At 43.7% G+C, this 22,418-nt stretch overlaps 1 protein-coding gene across 2 annotated transcripts in view; it reads right to left on the minus strand.

Annotated features, from left to right (window-relative positions):
• Positions 1–22,418, minus strand: part of Ralgapa2 (Ral GTPase activating protein catalytic subunit alpha 2) — a 273,441-nt gene that overhangs the window by 47,428 nt on the left and 203,595 nt on the right. For both annotated transcript variants that reach the window (XM_037205268.1, XM_028881854.2), the window contains one exon: positions 21,860–21,987. In XM_037205268.1, coding sequence (XP_037061163.1) covers positions 21,860–21,987 — 128 coding nt within the window. The remainder of the gene's footprint in view (positions 1–21,859; positions 21,988–22,418) is intronic.

Below are 22,418 nucleotides of genomic sequence, written 5' to 3' on the forward strand. Positions count from 1 at the left end.
GAACGTCCTCTTATAACTTCCTAAGACTATGCCACGGGGAGCCTGGAGAGCCCGACTGACAGGCTCTGTGTCACCAGGCAGTGGCTTCTGTGGAATGTCAAAGGAGAAGCAAGCATGTAGGAACCAGTGTCAGCTGCTCTCGCCCTGCCACGCCATGCTCCTGACACTCCTTTCTTCCTGCCTTTCCCTGTCAGTACCACTGGGGACTGAACCTAGGGCCTCGCATCCGCTAGTATGCTCTCGACCACTGAGCCCTATCCCAGTCTAATTTTGTAATTAAAAAAAAAAAAAATTCAGCCTATCAGACTGTTACATTCTTCCAGTATCAGGAAGGAACTCAAAGTTCAAAATTAACGCTTAAAACTCCCCCCTCCACTGGAGAAGAGCTATTTTTTTTTTTTCATGGAAATTTGGAACAACTTCACTAAATGCTAAGCAAGCTTAAAGTAAGCGGACCATGTTTCATACAACACCTCGAAAGCCATCTTTCTGGAGCTCCCCCAAGACTTTTTTAGCTGGAGGGGTTAAAAGTGTGGGTGTGGAAGTCAGCTTTTGTTTGAAAAATTAGCAATGCTATGAGTCACCCTGCATTAGCAGCCGAGGAGTTTTGCATCTTGTACGAATCCAGACACCATATGCCATGCGAAGGCCTATTACTTTATTCGGTACCACTGCTGACAGGCAGCCACGTGGGTATCCCCAGTGGAAGGGCTGTCTCCTCCCGGCGGCGAGGACAGGAACCCAGTGAGCTGAACACATCCGACATTGTACAGAGCAGCAGGGACAGCTGGTAAGCTAGCAAGCCGCAAAGGCTAGCTAGGAGCGCGGATGCTAATGAGTCTGGCGACAATGCCCGCCTTCAGAGGGGCCAGCCCAATGTCGACATGTTCCCACAAGAGCCTCAAGAGGAGAATCTGCTCGTTCATGCCTTCAGTCTCATTAAAACACACACTGGTGTTAGTAGTTTATCAAAATCTGCTGTAAACTTACAAGTTATAAATCTCCCCAACAATTTCAACATGCTTTAAAAAGTGCACTGAACTGTGTGGAGAAGGCCACGGGTCTGTTTGGGTAGCAGGGAGAATTTACTTGGCAGTGGTGGGCAGTGGGTTAACAGTACAGGCAGAACAAACAGCTGCTGCTGGGTGCAGGTCCCAGCTACCACAGTCACAAAACTGTGTGGCCTCCAGCAGGTTATCTAACCTCTCTGTGCCCTGCTTGGACTGTGTCTTACCGGATGAGAGTCCAATGTTTGCACAATATGCTCCTGGAAAATGACTTCTCTTCATTGCTTGCTGCAAGGACCCATGGACTGAATACACGGGTGAAGTTCTTAGTGCCTGGACTGAGCAGGTGCTGGTGAACCTAAGTACACTGATGTCTCTTCCAGGGGACCAGAGCACACAGCACTATGAGGCTTGACCTCCTGGCCCCCTTTGTGTCCCACAGCATAAGGCCCCAGGCATCTCATGAGGGAAGGGTTTAAGTGCAGAGAGTGAGGTCACATAGAGCAGGGGTATAGGGAGTTGTGGGGCTCTGGGAATTCCAGGCAAGATTACTAGTGGCCATGGTTTGGCCTCCTAGAAGCATCTGGGGCTCCCTGACTGCTAGGATCTGTGATGGTTCTAAGTGTGTGGAAGGCTCTGGCTGAAGTGTTCAGTGTTTCAACACTCTTGCTGTACTTAGGATTTTGAGAATCCTGTTCATTCTTCCAAGCCAGGCCAAAGACCCCTACTTGGGACACTTGACCTTGAGTTCGGAGCTGAACCTGCCATTGGAGCCATTAGGAAACTGTGTGCACTGCTCTTTGCTGTATCAGGCTGTCTTCCAGAAACACCCCTGGAGGACAAGAGCCATGCCTTCCATATGTTTACCCTCAGCAATAGCAAGAGTCTGGCAGACAGCAAAGGCCAATGGATATCTTGTTGAATGAACAAGGAAACTAAGAAAAAATGAAAACCACAACCCTGCTTTTAACCTCTCATTTTCATCTGGGAGTGAGACTGGGAAGAAATAACCTGCTGATCATCTTTTTTGCCAACACAGTATCAGAAGCCTCTAAAGAAATGATGCTGTGTTAAATGGCCACCTCTCCATTTCCTGTGGATGGGTGTGTGAGAACATGAGAGAGAAGTGCCTGGCTCTGGAGGACAAAACTTGTTTCTGCGAAGTTTTTATTCGAGAAAAGTTCATTTTGGGCATCTTTGAAGGTGACAGATCTGCACTTTGGAAAGCCAAAAGCATGCAGATGTCTGTCAAGTGCAGATGAGTGAAAATGGCCCTCATTGTGAGATGACCATCAAGACTGCAATCAAGATGACATGCTAGAAGAGGCAGACTCGAGTTTGGAAATGTGTAGACTCCTGGTTAAGGCTGCGCCCACCGGTAGCCCTAGCTTCACAGGCAGCTGAGACAGTAGTGGTTCTGAGGCCAGCCTGGACAACCAGCAAGAGCCATTCTAAAAGCACCGACGGGCAGAGGGAGCCACGGGCCTTTGTGCAAGGCTCTTACATGCAGCAGGTATTAAACTGGGACCCTGGCTGCCCCTGCCCCTGCCCCTGCCCTGCTGCATAGGCACACCACAGTAGCCAATGCTGCTCATGTTTCAGACTGCGAGCGCTTTCAGATTTGCCTTCCTTTTTACTCCTCCCTTACTTTCTTATTGACCTGAATCCCACAGAGGATGCCAGGACCACTGGAAGAAAACAGAAAGGCTACAAAGGAGCCCAAGTCCTGTCAGAAAATGCCTGCCTGGGTTAACCACAGTGGATTCCCAGGTGGAGGCTCCTGAGGCATCCCAGTAGTCCGGGGATTAGCCAGATCTTCATTCCTCAGCCTCTTATATGGCCATAAGCCACCCAGAAACAGATGAGGCGACCTTCACTGCCTTGTCTTTCATTGAGACACAGCACATCAAATAAGGTCTTCAGGCACTGGAATTTCAAAGATTGAAAAAAAAAAAAGACTTGGTTTTGTATTTTTTTTGAGACAGGATTTCATGTAATCTTAGCTACCATCTTCCTGCCTCCACTTTCTAAGGGCTAGATTGACTATCATGTCCCGCTAAAATAACAACAAAACAAATTCCACCAAAAACAAAACCCCCCCCCCCCCCCCCCCGCAATAAAAACAAAAAAACAAAAAAAACCAACCAACCAACCAACAAACCGCCATTAGTGTTTGAAATTTAGCCAGAATGTAACTAATTCTACCCCAAGGCTCTAGAGTAGATTCAACTGCCCAGGACACAGTGACAGCTAGTAGAGTCGAACAGAGGATGTTGGCCTGTTTGTGTGTGTGGTTCACACATGCATCCACATACATGTATGCTTGAACAAACATGCACACAGTCCAGGCAGAGTCCCTCTTCCCTGAATCAAGTTTCAGAGGAACGGTGTTCCACAGCAGGGCTGAGCAGAACCACCCGTCACGGATGGAATGTGTCCCTAGCGAGGGTGCTATGAATCTCTGCCACGAGCTGCCACCTCCACAGTCCGTGTAATGCCACCTAAGTGCTCTGTCTCACATGACTTGCTGCAGGCTGCTGAAGATTAGAGCCATCGATCGCTCCCTGCAGAAGAGGCTCGCTGTGCTAAAGAAAAGTAAGCAGCGGAGACAGACAGCTCGCGTATTGATCTGCTCTGGCGGGGGGCTGCACTTCCAAATGACGATCAGCACTCCTTCCCAGCACCTATGAGGGTTACTGTAATATGCATCGGGACATGACAGAGATGGTGTGTGGGGCCAAACACCGCTGCCCCCTCTCCTGCCTGTGGGTCACAGACCTGTCAGAGAAGCCAAGGTGCCATGTGAAGCCTCCAGCTTTTAAAAAATGCTTGGCAACATTCTATATTCTTTGGGTACTCTATATTCATCCACAGCAGGACTGAAAGACTGTTGCCAGAGAACTGCCAGATAAATGAGGGGAAAGCAAATGTGGATGCATTTCAAGAACATCCTTCTAGTACCCAAGAGTCACCCCAAGCCAGAAGTCTGGTTCTCATTACACACAACAAAGCCCTTTTTCCTATAGAAGAGGACTACTCATCCAGCTTAAAAGTGAACATTAAAAGACTGGCCCCCAAAACACTCATTCTCCTTAAAGAAACTGCAATGTCACAAACGATATAGCTTCCAGAAAGGTTTTTGCAAACTTCCAAAGGCATAAAAACATAAATTCAGCCGGGTGGTGGTGGCGGACCCCTTTAATCCCAGCACTTGGGAGGCAGAGCCAGGCGGATCTCTGTGAGTTTGAGGCCAGCCTGGGCTACAGAGCAAGATCCAGTTTAGGCACCAAAACTACACAGAGAAACTCTGTCTCAAAAAAACCAAACCAACCAAACAAACAAACAAAAAACATAAATTCACCTAAAATGACAACTGAAATTATGAAGTATATCAATGACTCTTAAAAGCTATGTGAAATTAAATATAGGGTTAATGAGAGCAGATTGAAGTGGGAAAGTGGGACCAGTGAGATGGCTTAGTGACTAACTATACCTGCTACCAAGCCTGAAGACCTGAATTCGATCCCCAGAGATCACCTGGGAGAAGGAGAGAACCAACTTCTGAAAGTTAGCTGCCCTCTGACCCCCACATGTGTGGCACGTCCCATATATCACTCGCTCACATCAATTAATCAATAAAAATGTAATAAAACTTTAAAGTGAGAAAAAGTAAGGAATCCACATAGAACTTGAAGGCCCTCTTTATATGTGTTTCTGTGAAAATAGAAGCAAAATGAACTGTATTGCTTTTATGAGTAGTCATTGGATTAAGGTCATTATTTAAAAGCAGTTATCTCCTTTTGGCAAGTTATTTCCTTCTAAGCAGTAAAGATATCTTATGGTACAATTAAATAAATGGCACCAGAATACTTTGTCCTCACGATTCCTTAGTGTGTTGGCATTTTTTATTTCTACCCAACTAAAAATACTGAGTTCTGTTATTCTGTATGGTGGGACTGAAGTATGAATAAGGCAGGCCTATAGAACTCAACTTGTCTATCTTGGGGCCCTGACCCAGAACAATCACAATACCTTTTGGGGGGTGGCTGGCTGGGATGTTGCTGACCTCAACAGGCTTTCTTTCCTTCCTCAGATCTGCAGTGGCCTATACTTCTGAGTTGTCCAATGTGAGACTGAAAAGCCTGTGCCTCCCACCTTCATCTCTTGAAGCCCCCAATAGCCAGGCAGAAATTGGACTGAGGCAAGAAGACCCAAACTGGCTACAGGAAGGGGCTGCAGGTAAGGGATAGTTGGCCAGATCCTAGCTGTTCCTGCAGCACAGGTATCAGCCATGACAGACCTGGGCAAGACCCAAACCTGAGCCTAGGAAACCCAGTCAACCCTCCTCCATTTTTCTTCAAACACCTCTACCAGAATCCTTAGACTACCTAGAAAGTCCTTGGGGCTTTTGTGAAAGGAGGCAATGCTCAGACTTCTTTTTGTTTTTTACCTTTTTATTTAAAATTAGAAAGTAAACTAAACTTTACTGAGATTTAATGCATGGCCTCATTGGAATGCTTCTTGCTCAGCCATCCCTGGGCCTGTCCCAGACAGAGAGTAAGAGTGAGAGACATTGACAGCAGAATCCTCATTCACTTTCCATACATTATAGGCTCCTGGGGTTTCCATGAGTCCCTTACTGAAATTCTGAATTTTATCGCCTCATAAACAGAATCATTACAACCCAGTGGCCAAAGGCAAGACAGGCCATGGTAGTCTTTTCTATCATGAGATCTGCACTTTATCTCATAGGAAAGTTCTTGTAAAAGTCATTGAACAGAAAGATGAATTACTCATTTTTCATTTCTTTTTTTAGAACAGGAAATGTTCTGGAGTTGGTGGCCCTTTCTATGATGGCAAGGGGCTGACTTCATTTACTCATCTAACAAGCATTTCCTGAACAAATATTTATCCTGTGGCAGGTGCTGAGGCTGCATCCAGGGTTGGGTCTCTCCTGGAAAACACAAGCATGGTCTATATCCTCAGCTGCCCTTGTTTTGCCAATTTGCTAAATATTTCTACTATCACCTTTAGAGCTAGCAATAGAAGAAAAAGTCAGAGAAAAATCTCTGTCTTCATACAGTGGGCCAACACAGATAAAAAGCGTAAGTGGATTCTATAGTAAATTAGATGGCAACAAGGGCTCACACAATACAGAGCACAAGAAGGCCACAGGAGGTACTGGAGATGTGTGTGCATGCACAGATGTGCATAGGGGTGTGCAAGCACCGCCTATGGACATCTGGGAACAGCTGTCTAGGCAGAGGGCAAAGAGCACAGGCTTTCCCTGTGGGACTCTGACCTTGATCTTGGCAGTATGAGCAGGGCAGTGTCTACTGATTAGTCCAGGGTGCTACGCTGAGGAGGCTAACAGCGTAGGAGAAGAGATGGCTCTGGCCAGCAATAAGCCTTTAGCTGACCTGAAGAAAAAAAAAATGCTATCGCACCATAACGGAAAGAGGACATTTTAACACTCTGAGAGTAGTTGCCACATGAACATGACATGCTGCGTCAAAAGACCCGGAATGGAAATGTTGGAAAACACAGCCTTCAGCATGGGAATGAACTGCTGAAGGCAGCCTGTGTTTTTGCAAAGCTCTCATTTCTGCACCTCCCAAAACAACAACAATGAAAGTGTGAACAGAATTTTGTAGGCTGCTTCTAACCTTCCTAAATAAAGATTTTAGTACATTTTGAATATGTTAAAAAAATATCAGTGTGGGGTTGGGAGTATAGGTCAGTGGTAGACTGCTTGCCTGCCCCAGGTTCAAACCTCAGAAACACATCACACCACCGCCGCCACCACCACCGCCTCGGCCCCCAATACAACTGATACAGCATTAAGGAAGATGATAACTTCCAGCCCAATGTTCAGAGGAATCTTTGTGGAACTGATGGCAAGAATGAACACTGAGCATGAGCTACTGGGGTTTATAGACTAGGACTGTAATATGTCCCAGCCCATGTGCGTCTCTTTGCAACGTTTTGTTTTTGACTACCAACAAACAAATAGAATCAACATCAGTCAAGCCTGGAGGGACCTCCTGAATCACAGAACTTTAAACCAAAGTTTTAAAACTAGTATGCCTATTTAGTCCTATTGCAGTTAAGAAACTATTTATATCTTAGTAAAGCTAAACAATTTTATGCTACATGAAATACTTCAAATAAGTTCTTCACTCTTCATCACATCCTTTCAAAATCCACAATACTGAACACACTTCGTAATATGAATTGAGACTTCTGAGGCAGTGGGTTCGAGGTGGTGCGCTTGCTTACTGATGGGAGGACTGTGACAGTCTAGTTTCCATTCCTTCCTCTGAACAGAATCAAGAGCTATGACCTCAGGACCACAATGACACACTGGTCCCCCAAAGCAAGCTCACCAAAATTCCTCCAGTCTAGAGGCATTTAAATAAGCAACAGATAAATAATTATCTGAATATATTTTTGAAAAACAAACAACAAAGTCTCATGAAACTTCTAGCCTATTGAGACTTGTAAGACTAACAACGAAGATGCTAATGAGAGATTGCCACTTCTGTGGACAGCCTGAAGCTGCAGGTGGAAGTCCTTCTCCCTCATGCAGCTCCCTCTATCCTCTCATTCTCGTCTGTAGTTTGCCTTGGAAAGACAGGCAGAACCATTGTATGCTGACTCCAGGACGTTCCTATATCCCAGAGTAAGCCCTGCTGGTGAAGAAGCTGCCCAGGAGCAAGGCTACCCATCTCTGCATCCTACAGTATAGTCATCACCACAGAGACAGGGGCTGGAGGAACACAGAAGCACAACTGCCAAGTTCCAGTGGCGTGCATGGCAAAGCCTGGGAACCACGAGCTTCTGAAAGAGGGTGGAATGGTACAACCACTTCTGGTCACAGAGAGTGAGCCAAGAGCCAGACTTTCCTGGGCAACCCAGCACATATCTGCTCCCTTGCTCTCTTCTTTACCTGCTTATATGGCATGCATGCTTTATCAAGTCTTCTCCTTCCCTATGGTGGGGATACAGCCACAAACGATGATGGGTTTGTCTTCAGTAGTGGTTGATGGACTCACGGGAGAAAGACACAATGATTAAATGATGAGAACTAAGAAAAAAAAAAAATGAGGCAAGACTGCCCAAGGAAGAGAGCTTGGTATTTAGGACACTATATAAACGACTTTTCAACAGAGACTAAGGGAGAGGGGGCTATGAAGGCGCTGGAGGAGGGACACGGGCAGACAGAATTCTAGGCAGAGCATGAAGTTCTCGAGGCTGGTCTGTTTGGGGACCATTAGAAAGACTGGATTTTTCTGTAGTGTGGAGGGTTTTGAGCTACATATTTTGATTTCTGCCAGAAGGAGAACGTTCTGCTTTCTGCACAAATCTGCAAGAGAAGAAGTAGTGAAACTGAGAGGAAGCTGTGTACCAGTCTAGCACATGACAAATCTAGGCTGGGACTATGTGGTACAAGTGGGCAGAAGAAGCTGCATTTCAGTTATGTTTTAAGGATAAATTTTTACATATATTTCATTCCATAAATATTTAACAATAATCTGTCTGAGGGATTATTTTCCTCACTTTACAGATAAGGAAGCAGATAGATGTAAAATACTCGTTCGAAACCAAAGAACTAATTACCAGTCTAAAGTTGAAACCCAGCGTCTGTTTGAGGCCAGCTCTCATATATGCCTGAAAATGTGGGTACTATCACAAAGACACTTTGAAATGGGTCTAGCATTTGTAGGATGACGACGACCAGGGAGGAAAGGCAGTACCCTGAACTCTATAGGCTGCGCGTCACTTGCTGTAGAATGTAGGTTTATCCCTAGCAGTGTAAGACTAACCCCCAAACCTGCCCAAGCACAGGGATCCAGTGCTATGACATCTGTGTCACTGCGGAACACGACACGTAGACAAAGGCTTTACATCCCTTCAAGTCTGTTTTCAAAGAAATGAAAATATGCCATTCTAGTGTGCCATTACCAGTGACAGTCTACTTGACAGTTTGTCCATCTGCACGCACGCACGCACGCACGCACGCACGCGCACACACACCACACAGGCCTAGGTTAGCTCTGGAGCTCTAAGGCCTAGTTGACCTTATTTAACCTCTCTGGTCTAAGAAGTGATCACAGGGCATACTATCCAGAGAGGGGTGCCTAACTACAGAAACTCACATCCAAGGTAAATGAAAGAAAAGGAGAACAGACCCTGGCTCCACCCGCAGCAGAGTGGGTAGTGTGAAATGCTTCCCAAACTTCAAGCATAGAGCGCATGCGTGATAACAGTCTAGTGCACAACTGCAGGACTAATCTCTCCTTATCAGATCATTTAAACAGTCTTTCCTGATACAGCTGTCTAATGTATGTATACGTCACTATATGTGTTTATCCTGTTAGGAATAAATTCTATTTTCAAAATTAATATGAACATAATATGTGAAGGCTTAAACAAAGGGCTTAAGATTTTATAAATATGCTACTTAAATTTAAGACAAATTTTATGTTTCCTCTGATAGTCATAGTAACATCAGTTTCTTGGAGTAGAAATTTGCTTTTACTGACTTCAACTCAGTTAATTTTAAATGTGTAAAAAAACTCCCACACATCCTATTTATTTTCTCATAGCCAAGCTGAACACTCAGCAGGAAAATATAATGTGATGACAGTTTCCATCTTCTTTGGAGAGAAAGTTATGAGTCTTGGGTGTGAAAGGCACAACACAATGGAGAGCGGCGGCGGCTCCCCCATCGGCTCTCCGGCTCTCCGCCTTCTTTAAATTCCACAGAGGATGGCAGTTTGGATGGAAACCCCAAAATCTATTCTGTCCATCTGTTTTATTATTCTTAGAACAACTGTCAAAAGTTGCCCAGGGATCAAGTTGCAAACGTACTAATTTGCCTTTGAAAAGTGGGCCCTGGGGGAATTCTGGAACTCTGCTTATAAATTCAGAATCCCCTCAGCCAGCCAGCCTGCCCAACCCTTTGTGGAGGTATGAGACTTTGCACTTCCAGGCATACATCTGCCTCAAGGCCGGGATGCACTGATAGACTTACATCCCACTTCATAGGCAAATGAAGGGGAACCGCAGGGACTTGGCATCTTAAGGGCTGGCTTGTTCCCTGACAGGCAGACTGAGTTTTTTAGGAGGCAGCCCCTTCATTGATCATGGGTGGATGAAAGACCAAAGCTTTGTACTGGAGGTTTAAAGGCGTGAACATGGCAGAGGGATGCCCGTTCTGTACTCTTTTATATCCTTGGACCAAACAGGAGATAGGAGCCTGACATGAAACATTGAGGAAATAAGCTGAAGATAAAAACTATAAGCCACTGAACGTGGTGCCATTTGTTTCTGTGACTTGGTTGAAACAAAAAGGCTGTCTGGACAGACAGACTGTCAGATGTGGGCTTGTCAGGAATTACAAGGCATACCTAGAGAGCGGTCCACACTAAAATATTGGGGTATTTAGGAAACATGCTACTCTGCTCAAACCTAAGCAGCTGCCCATTCCTTAGGCCGGCTGTGCTTAAGGCATGTGCAAACACAATATACAGATGGAAGTGCATGTGGGCTCACTGGATGCAGGGAGACGAGGGTCAGCACTGATCCTCCTAGTGACCAGCCTTCTCCAGCAAAAGCTCTCAATGCATAGGGCCACAGATGACACCTGAAAAGCAAGGTCTATCTGCTTTGGAGTTTGGAGTTTCTCAGTATTACAGAAAACTGGAAAAGAGGCCCCTTCAGGCTCACATGATGGCATTTAGATTGTACTTGCTCAGATTACCAAAAAAGTATTCGGCTTCGATTAAAAAAATTTCCTTGAGCATGTTGCAAATGACTGCAGCAGGGAACCTGCTGGGGGAGCCTACTGCAGCCGCACAGAAGGGCTCACCAGTGGGACCTGCTGCTTTGTCCTCCTTTGCCTTTTCACAATCTCTTATTATAATAAGGCATGTATTATCCTTTTTAGAGATTTGAATAACAGAAAGTCTCACTTTCAAAATACTGCTTATAATCCCAGAGTCTACGATGTTTTCTGTTGATGCAGTCCTTTCAAAATGGGATGGATAATTAGTAAACTGAAATTTGATTAATGTTGGATTAAGAGGTTCTGATGTTTCCCTGCAATGTGTTATTTCAGTCTGTGGTCACTGCAAGAGATTGTCTTTAGGAAACTTGTTTCCCCTACTTTCCAGGATGGGAAGATGAACTTCAAACCTTGTCTTTTAAATAAAGAGAATTCAGTCTGTACAAGTCAGACTGAATTTTTCTTTTTCTACCCACTTTTAGAAATTTTCTTTGTTACTCTGAAGTTGGAGCCAATGAATTAACTGAGACAGCACAAAATAAAACAAAAATACAAGTTTTCCTCAGAACTGCTCAGGGTGAGTCCTTCCTGGTTATGATGGGTAACTTGGCATTGAGGTTTTAATAGCCTCTACTCTCAGTAGGCTCCAGCACAGACTTTTGGGAAAGTGAAGAACTTCTCTGGAAACAAAGGGTCCGTCTGGCTGGCATAGATTTCAGTCTTTGAAAGTAACTGCTTTGATAATGTCCCAAAGAAAATTTTAATTTATAGTACTTTGTGCTTCCAAATGTCAAAGTGAGGGCTACCTCTTGTAGATTTGCTGGAGTCATCTAGGGCCAGATAATGACCAGACGTTTTCCGGATCAGTGACCAGGTTCTTGTACTCTGTGTTTCTCTCTGCTGAAGAGTGTGGAAGGGTCAGAAATCAGAATGAATCTATGTCATTCCCAGGTATCTGTAAATGCTAAGACACTGTCATTTAAGGTATGACCTTTTGCTCTTTGAATATTCAGACACCAATAAATGCCAAATGCCTAGAAATGCTCACAGCACTATGACAAAGGTAAGCAGGGTCAGCAAACATTCTCACATGCTTTTGACATGACAACCATTTCCACTTTCCTAACAGCTTTCTAATAGCAAACTGTATTTAGGAACAACAGTGGAATTTGTGTCATCATGACCAAAGGATTACAGTGCAAACCCGAGATTCTTCGGGGGCCCAGCAGGTTTCTGGTCCCTATGGAAACGAAACCTCAGACATTGTCCTCCACTCAGCTGGAGGATAAGGCCAGAGGCTTTTGTGCTCAGCGAGATTTCTTCCACAACCTTCCTGCAACAGACCCTAGTGCTTCCTCCCAACTCCTAATTGAGATGCAAATGCATCTCTCTGGCTGATTACACTTCCCTTAAAGCAACTGACGAATGCAGCTGTACCCAGAGTTTGTAGACTTTCCAACAAGTGACTTCAGCTGTCAGTATTTGCATGCTTGGCCTAGACCAGCCCACTGCCTGCTGGTCTCAGAACTTCCTTTGGGCATCACAGGCGTTTTTTATTTAAGTGCGTAAAATTTACACACATTAATAGTTAAAAAAAAAAAAAAAAAGCTGCCCGCCCCCCATCCCAGCAATGGACTAGTAGGGCCCTAGGATATGGAACACCAAAGAAGCAGGGCTTTCTGGCCATTTCCCTCTGAGCTGGACTGGGGCTGTCACTCCTTCCTGAAGGTCTGGGTTTTGGTGGCCACAGTAAGTCTCTCCTTGTAAGTTTTCTGACTTTAACCATCTTTGAGTTCAATCTTTCTCCCCCAAATCTACTAAATACTAATGGCTCAATGAAAACTGTTTACCAAATAGCTTTCATGTTCTTTTCACACTGTTCAACAGTCCATTAATTTCAAAATAAAAAGTCCTTCCATAAATTTTAGGGGTTATCAGTGAAATCAATAAATCAATCAATCACTCAATCAATGTGCAAGGACTGAGTGTAGGACCTTGTACATGTTAGGAAAGTGCTCTACCACTGAGCTAAATTCCCACCTACAAAATTATTTTGAACACAATAAAAGGAAACATGTATAACATTATCATTCAATGAAATACTATTTCATATAGTACCTACTTTTCAAGAACTCTTCTAAAAACCCCTTTAAGCCGTTTTTTTTCCAATGTGCATCTGTATCCCACCAGGCAGCAGACACAACAGGTACCCTGAGTGTTCAGGACAAAGCTGGAAATACACCTTTAAAACGGAAAAGCAGGGCCCACAAGGTACAGATGTACACAGATGCATGCACAGTCTGTGTACGCTTTTAATCCCAGCACTTGTGAGGCAGAGGCAGGCGGATCTTTGTGAGTTGGAGGCCAGTCTGGGCTACAGAGTGAGTCCCAGGAAAAGCGCAAAGCTACACAAAGAAACCCTGTCTTGAAAACAACGCCGGGCGGTGGTGGCACACGCCTTTAATCTCAGCACTCGGGAGGCAGAGCCAGGCAGATCTCTGTGAGTTCAAGGCCAGCCTGGGCTACCAAGTGAGTTCCAGGAACGGCGCAAAGCTACACAGAGAAACCCTGTCTCGAAAAATCAAAAAAAAAAAAAAAAAAAAAAAAAAGAAAGAAAGAAAGAAAAGAAAACAACAACAACAAAAATGCAATGTTATAAAGTACTCGGTTTTATCTTTTGATACTGTTTTCCAAAATGGGTTTACCAAATGAATGTTTTCTTTCCTTCACTGCCTGCACGCCCCTCCTCCATCTGTACACATATATGCATAATGTACCAGGAGGTAAAGGGGACTGACAGTAAGAGAAAGAAAATAAGGCATAATGGGAACCCCACAGTATGGTTGGGAGCTGAATACTCAATGCAGAGGAGAGTGGATCTTGGTGCAGACTTCAAGGAAACAAAGACGGTGTAGGTGGGAGGATGGGAACCCATGTCACAGGAGAGACCCACCAGTAGCAAGTGGGGTGAGGTGCAGCAAAGTGACCTTCAGGTCAGCAGAGTGGGAAGGACCATCTCTGCCCATGACAGCCTAGCAGAGAGAGGGGAGCGACCCGGTTGAGAAAGTGGCCGAGAGAGGAAGAGCCCAGGCTCTTTAGGACATCTTCCCAGGCACAGCATCAGCCTGGTTTCTTACAGACTGTTAGAAGGGTTAGTTTTCTTGAGATGAGGTCTTTTTAAGAGTCACTGCATACCAAAAAGTAACGAAATAGTTCCTTTCTTTTCATGGAAACTTCCCCTGCAATCAGGTGCTTCCTATAGGTTTCATGTCCTGAGCAACTATGACCCCAAAAAGCAGACCTTTATCATAGGGCAGGGTATTCTCTACAAGCCCTTGAAGGAGACATCTCCTACCCTTTATTTTAATACTTACTGGGTAAAAAGTAATCATTCCAGCCATGTAACTCCCAGCAGGGATCTTCTAGTATTCACAACCAAGGCTTGGAACCCATTATTTATGGGAACCAGGCTGGCACCAAGGCAGCACTTATTAGACTTCCAGTCAGAACTGGATGCTGCTTTACTGTTGGCACCTAATAGCCGTGATGGTGGTGCTGATACTGGGTCTCATGAGATGTGGACTATAGTGGCTAGAAGGACAGGTGTCTAGTAAAGAGGCTGTGTGCTACTAGCAAGAAAGGGACGGAAATCCAGTAGGCTCAGATATTATTATTATTTATTATTATTATTATTATTATTATTATTATTATTATTATTTTGTTTTTCAAAACAGGGTTTCTTTGTGTAGCCTTGGCTGTCGTGGAACTCACTCTGTAAACCAGGCTGGCCTCAAACTCAGAGATCTGCCTGCCTCTGCTTCCGAGTGCTGGGATTAAAGGGGTGAGTCACCACTACTAGCAAACTCAGATATTCTTAGTCTTTAGGAGAAATTAAAAACAAACAAACACCTATATTTTGTGGGCTGGAGAGATGGCTCAGCTGTTAAAGGTTAGGCGTACAACCAAAAACAAACAGGCAAACAAAAAACAAAACAAACAAACAAACAAACCCAAAAAACAAAACCTATATTTTGGGGGAATGAGGAGATGGCTCAGCAGTTAAGTGTGCTTGCTGAACAATTATGAGAAGCAGAGTTCAGATCTTAGCACTCAATACAAGCCAGGCAGCCCACAAATGGGTATAACTCCAGCTCTGAGGGATCCAATGCCCTCTTTTAGCTTCCAAGAGTACAGAGTTGCTCATACCTGTATACACATGTGCATATACACATGCGTACACACACATGAATGAATTAATATTTTTTTAAAAAATCTACGTTTTTTTAGGGGCTAGGAAGATGGCTCAATGGTTAAAAGTCCATACTGCTCTTACAGAGGGCCTGGGATGGGTTCCTAGTACTGATGAGGACTCACCACAGTCTGCAACCCCATGCCTTCTTCTGGCCTCTGAAGGATTCAGGCGTGAATTTGATACATATACAGACAAAACACTCATACATAAAATATTCTTTAAAAAAATCTACAATTTTAAAAATGCAAAGTCTCCCCATTTTTCACTGTGGCTGACAAGCTTCAGTTTTGTGTTTTGGTAACTGAAGGAGGCTAAGTGCAGTTCAAACAAAGCCTGGATTCAGCCTGCAGGCAGCTGGTCTGCTGGTTCTAGGCTCTGGTTGTTTGTATGACATTGAGCTAAAGCTGCTCTCTGGCTGGCTCTGCCCACTGGTCTCAGTTCTGCAGGTAGGTTCATTTACAACCTCCTGGGTACTAGAGATGATGCCTTCTTGGTTTTAATAGCTTCCAGATGCCTAAGACTGCATAATGGCCAGACTTTCTCTAGACTGGCTCTGAGTTGTGAGGCCCTTCTTCCAATGTGGCACCCAGAGTAGCACACTACCAAGCAGTAGAAATACCCATTACAACTCTTTTTCTTATAGGTCTGTTTAGAAGTACCAATTCTGTTTTTTCTTTTTCTTTTTTGTGTGTGTTTTTGCTTTTGTTTTTAAGACAGGGTTTCTCTGTGCAGCTCTGGCTGTCCTGTAGACCATGACATTAAAAGTGTGCACCACCACTGCTCAGCATAGAGGTCCCAATTCTTAAAGCATCACCCATCCCTTCCATCTGCAACTTGCTGCCATTAAGTCTACTTAAATTCAGTCCCCCTCACATTAGTTTCCCCTCCATAAGTGCTCAATCCCACCCTCAAGTGTTTTCCTTCTTTCTGGTACTCTAATTATCTGGTATGTCTTGACTCCTCCCTTGTAGTAACTAAGTTCTCAGTCTTCTTACACACAATTTTCCATGTAAAGACCTGAGACTATTGGCTCCAATGATGGATGAAGCCAACTACTAGGCTATGTCTTGCTTGGCCAGTTTGCTGAAAGCAAAGCTTCCTCTCTCTCCTCTTTGCTCCCCTTTCCTATGTCTCTATACCTACCTGTTCCTTCAAAGTCTACTCTATAATTGCTCCACAGAAGGCTATCTATGGTTATACACTGAATCAGTTCACCCCTGCATAGATTCTAATCTATCTCCTTGCCTCTGCAACAGACCAGGACCCATTCTCTCTCAGAACTCCTTCCACAGTTCTGTGCATGCTCTCACTGCCTCTGACTTCTCTGTGTGCCTGTACCTGCATGTGCATACCCTACACTCTGTCATACAGGAGCATCTATCATTCTCATATGTAATGGACTTTCATAGCCTGGTCCATGAGCAAACAGTGTTCTCTCCCTTGGAATATCTTATTCACATTTATATTCCTAGTGGCTAGGATGGTGCCTGGCATATGACAGGAAGGCTGCAAATGTTGACAAATGCATAATTGGTTGTGCATGGCAAACTACAACACATGGTGTGGCTTGGTTTCCTTTTTTGCAGTGTGGGGGAGATGGGCAGAAGAAATCAAAGGTCTGTCCTGGAAGGAGAGCTCAGGATCCCACCAGAGAAGAAAGAACATGGATTGTCAGAGCTTTAGAGAGGAGGTCATTTTTGAAGCTATGTAAACTGGGAGCAGAATCTAGTGGTGATATTAAAGTCACATGTCTAAGAGAGAAACTTTAGTATTACCAAATGTTTATGTAACTGTTAGCTGAAAATGAAAGCAAATCTCACTCGTGACAGAAGGAGGCATACAACTACATTATCATAGGCAACACCAGTTCTCTCCATCAAATACTTCCAGAGAGTAGAGATGGCAAACACCACTGAGACTATTGTTCTACGGAAGTGGACGTTTATTCTGGAAAGCCATCATCTACTTGATTCGGGGTGAACTCCTCCTAATGGGCATATTGCATATGGTGAAGGAACCTTTTCCCTGAAACAAGTTATCTGCCCAGAATGAAAGCCCTTGGCTCAAATGGTTGTAGAAACTTCTATCAGCAGACCACAGTTTCATTTTGGGTTTTTAGTTGGCTTGGGAACTGTAAACATAACTTGTGGCAAGCTTCCTGCTTACTGTGCTCTAGGCACAGGAACAGGCCCTGCTTGCCTGTGAGCACTAGAAGAGGCAGATGGTAGGTGAGTTGGCTCTCACTACTCAGTGGTGCTGTAGCCACGGGATGAAGGCATGCTTGGCAGATTTGATTCAGCCCACTGAGGAGGTTACAGGAAAGCCTACAAGACACAAAAGGCTGAGCATCATTAGGGGGTGCTTTCTACACACAGCCCTACTGTGTTCACATTTTTTTAACGGGAGACAATGATATTTTTTCAGTCCTCTATGTGACTCTCCCACACAGTTCCAACTGTTTGATCAATTAGCCAAGATAACCTCACACAGGAACTCCTTTGATATTGACCCTAAGCTAGATTTACTGCTAAAAAACAAAACAAAAAAAGCCCAAAAGACAAATTTGTTCAGGCGGTGCTTCCAATTCCCAATTAATTAGAAGTGCATTTTTTTTAACATTACAGAGTTAAATTGACACTTAACTGTCCACATTTCTGCTATTAGTTAAAATGTACATGAAAATGGATCCCAATCAAGTTTATTCTAAGGAAGTCAAATATCAATCGCCTGGGGAGAGGATGGGATGGTAGAAATAACTAAGTGATTTCACTGGTTCTCTGCTTCGGCTATCATCAGGCTCAGTGTGGGTCAGTGTGCAGTCACTACACAAGAAGGCAAGTGCTGGACCTAAGGATTCACAAAGGTCTGGATAAACCACATGACCTTTGTTCACAAAATGGCCATTTGGACACCTGGACAGTGAGTGACATTGAGATGAAATGAGCAGCTTGTCAATGTTTGATTTCACAACTATATTCCACATATTAGATGCAAAACAAGGACACAGGGTGGATATATAAAAAGGCTTGGGTGAAAAGAAAATTCTTATTGCTCAACTCTGTGCCTTGCATCTCAAGGGAACAGGTATCAGTAATTCTTTCTCTGATAATTGGTCTTTAAGTGAAGTTTTCTTCTAGGGCAGCAGATACAAGCTGCTTCCTTCCTTAATGAGTCTGAATTCACCCCAATACAGCTGTGCTAAGGGATATACTGGCCTGACTTTAGGGGAAAAACAATAACAACAAAAACACACACACACACACACACCCCTACCAATGCCAGATATTTGGGACCAGAGTTCCTCAATATGTCCTGGGGATTTCAGGCAGGGCTTCAGGGCCACATGGCTTGGGCAGCTGGACATGAGAACCTGTTTCCTCAATGACTAAGATGTCATAAAAGCTGAGAGGTCACATTCTTCTTCCAAAGCAGAACTGGCTTTGAATGTGGAAAGAAAGCAGCAGTGAGTGACCACAGAGCCATGAACAACCAAAGAGCTTTGAATATGGAAAGAAAGCAGCAGTGAGTGACCCCAGAGCCATGAACAACCAAAGAGCCCTATCAAACCCTTCCTTAGCTGCATCACTCTCTTGTAGTAGCCAATCATTTACTCTGCAAACTACCCCAGACGGAAAGCGACTACAGAGTGACCCAGGTTTCTCTGCCTATCAGTGCTCCCTTGCTCAGCAGCAAACTAACAGTGGAGAGGGCTGCTAGAATACACATACAAGAACAAAACATGTACAGGTAAAATTGTTTTGTGCAGTGTTTTTACTAAGAGCAAAACATATGCACACATGAGCTATGGCATATGAATTGCAAAATTCCATTGATTCTAGATGATGAGTTGAGAGCTTATAGATTTGCTATCAAGTTAGTATTATATAATTTAGAATGATTAAAAAAAATCAATGCCAAAAATTTAAAATTTAACACTCCTTTACTTTGAGTGATAATAAATAGAAATAATTGGAAGGCAGCAGAAAAATGAATAGTGCTTTATACTTCAGGACCTTTCAAGGCGCTTTCTCCTCTCTTTAAAGAGGAGTACCACATACTCAGTCCTCATTGGTCAGGTTAAGCCACTGGCACTGATCAAGATACATCCAAGGGTTCTGCACAGGCTTGTAGGGGATGGTGGCGCCTACACCCCTTGCCTACCCACTGTCTACTGGGCAGCCCTGGCTGGACCCTCTAGCATACTGTGCTAAGATGAGAACTCTGAGGTGCATGTAAACTGGAAGTCTGAGAAGCTTATTTGGGGGTCACCTAGAATGCTATTCCTACTGTGGCTGACTTTTTGGTCCATCACAGGCAACCTGATAGATCTGAACATGTATAGGATTCATGCAATATATATGTACCCCCTCCCCGCCCCCTAGAGCACTGAATCTTGGGTCCTCTGTCCAGAATGTCACCTATGCTTCTGAAGACAGTTTCCCTCTCATTCTCCAATCTCTGCTTTAGGGAGGGCCCCCTTATCCTGATTCTTGTTCACCCCAACTCTCAGCTTCACCTGTTCTCACAAGACAGGGGAACCAGTCAGCTTGAGCACTCCTTAGGTTTCATTTCTAAAATGTGTGCACAAGGACTTGGCTCCTGGATCCCTGCTGTACTGCGGTAGCCCTAGCTTCTAGCATGGAGTTGGCAGACAGTCCAGGAACTGTTTGTTTGGTAAATGAAGAAATGCAATTAGCACTCAGAATTAGGACTGGTTAGAATATTCAGTGTTTTTCAGAATTCAACTATATGAATATATGAAGCAGCGAATTCCAGTATCAGCTATGACACTGAAGTAGTCCAGATGTTCCCCAGAGCACTCTGAGGACTTCAATGTTCTAGTGAACATTACGAAGCAGCTGACACAGGCATCTGGATATAGTTGTAAAATTTAGTGAGGACTTTAAAGTACAAGAACTTCTCTTTTTTCCCTCCCATTTCCTCATTTTGATTATATTCCTTATTCTGACCAGAGTATTAACAGTTCTGCAGACAGAAATAGTCACTGTATGATCACAAAGTTTTTCTCACATGACTATATCTGGATAAAAATGTTTATATCATCTGATTTACCATTTTAGATTAATAATAAATTAAAGAATATATAGAAGAGAAAAATATTTCAAACTTTATAATGATCAATATAATAGGTCTTGTTATTATTTTTTCCTCCTTTTAATATTAAGTTGTCCTCTAGGATGTCAAATCGTCTGTTTTGTGAGCTATTTTTGGGTACCGGCACCCACAGTCATGATATGATTTCCTTGAGGTTTTTAAGGAGATACTGATCATTATCTTTCCAACTTTTAAAAATAATGTTTTCCCTAAATCTGACTGCTCCAAAGGTACCTAGTTACCATTCAGCAAAATGGCAAAGCATTTATGTTGTGATGTGCTTGATAAGTGGAGAGAGTGACAGGATTAAAAAACAATAAACACAAAACACAGTGGACTTCTACAAAATAGGATGCTCTTGTTTTCAAAGGACTTTTGTTGCCTTGGTCCAGCATCCTTGACAGACAGGTGTCTAGCTCATCCCAGCTCGTATGTCAACTGACAGATCAGTTGTTGGATAGGTCTTTTTCATATTTGTCAAGAAGTTCCTATAAGCTGCAGTTTGTGTGAAGTAAAAACTCCATGCTGGAAGAGAAAGTGGCAGCAGCTATAGATTATGTCTGGGGTGTTCTGGAAGTCTCCGCAGTGAGCGCTACCTCCAAACACTCCCCACCAAGCCTGGACAAAGAGGGAGAGTGTGCTGGAGGGAATAATGCAGCCTGGCCCCAGGGGAGGGACCAGATGGGACCTAATAGCTCTTTTCTACTACTAATTTCTATGATAATTTTAAGTTGCCACATGGCATATGTATTTTTAAAATCTAAAGGCAGGATATTAGTCAACCAAATGACCAATATTTTAATGAAAGGTATGTCACAAACTGTATCTCTTTAAATGTTATTTTTCACTCTCCATCTACCCACTAATAATACATCACTTATAATTAGGCTGGGAGAAGTCTATGGAGAGAGGTCAAATAGAATGTGTCTTTAATCATTATCAATAGCAATTAGAAACAAAGAAATTCTAAGTTTTATTAGGAAGTCAGATGGTTTTTGTAGTGGTTTTACGACGTCACTCATCTTAATCTTTTTCTTTTCTTATAGTTAGAGATCACATGTGAATTTAAGGATACACATGCCAATTAATGCTTGAAAGAAAAATTAGAAACATGAAATTTCTTCTGTTTTCAGAGATGAGGTCAGGGATTAAAAGAAGAAATATTAATGATTGGAAAAAATTACAAAAAATAATTTCTTTCCACTCTTACTGATGAATCCAGATACAACTTAATTCGAGGTCTCTCTTCGCTCTCCTCTCTGCTAGGTGTAATTTCTCCTTCCTTCATTGTAGTCAGATCATTCAGAACTCTGCGTTTCTCAGGTGTGGTGTAATTAGTCATTTCATTTGCTTTTGCTTTCTGGTGCTCTGAATGAGACTTGCAATGATTTGCTCCATATTCCTCTTTCTACACAGTGGAATGTGACCCAAGATAGAAGAAGAGACTGACTCTGGGGAAAACCCCAGAAGCCATGAGCTTGAACATCATGACTGTCACAGCCTCTCAGACAGATGCGTGAACAAACTAGGAAAACAAATTCTACATTCAATGCAGCACAATATCACTGTCTTTCATAGAGATCAACCAACAGCACCACAGCCTGGGCCCAAAGCCCACTTACCTCTCCTGGAAGCTTGCCAGGGATCCTACCCTGGGGAAGGTTAATAAGTTACATATGTACAGCAAAAAGATACAAGCTCTGATAGAGTGGGATGAGGCACTTCACCGCTCTGCTGGCATTGATGCACGTGGCACAGATAAGGCTTGGCAGCAGCTTCCTACTCACGATGGCTCCATCGAACAGAGGCCCAAAGAATGGAACCTAGGATTCATAACAGAAAAACTATGTTCAGACCCAGCAACAGTTAGGGCAGACATTAGAGAACTGATGCTCTATGTGAAAAGACTGGGGATGAACACATACACAGGCTGTCACCCAGAGCAAGTTGAGAGCTTCCAAGTCAGCGAGCACAGATTGTCCCACCAGGCTTTTCCACAATGACTTTCTACAAGGTCTTTTAAATGGCAAATTATGAAGTTTCCCCCTACTACCCTCCACTGTCATTCACAGAAGTGGCATTATTCTTTCTACATGCCCATGCCATGTTACAATGCATGGTACACAGATGTACTTCCTGACACTCTATTCACAGTCTTCATTTTCTTAATTTTCCATTCTCTGCTTCCAAGATCCTGCACCATCCTCACTCCCTTCTGCTTTTAAGAGAGGCTTGGTTTTCTTTTGCTAGATCC

The sequence above is a fragment of the Peromyscus leucopus genome, chromosome 4, assembly GCF_004664715.2.
Source record: "Peromyscus leucopus breed LL Stock chromosome 4, UCI_PerLeu_2.1, whole genome shotgun sequence".
Taxonomy (NCBI): domain Eukaryota; kingdom Metazoa; phylum Chordata; class Mammalia; order Rodentia; family Cricetidae; genus Peromyscus; species Peromyscus leucopus.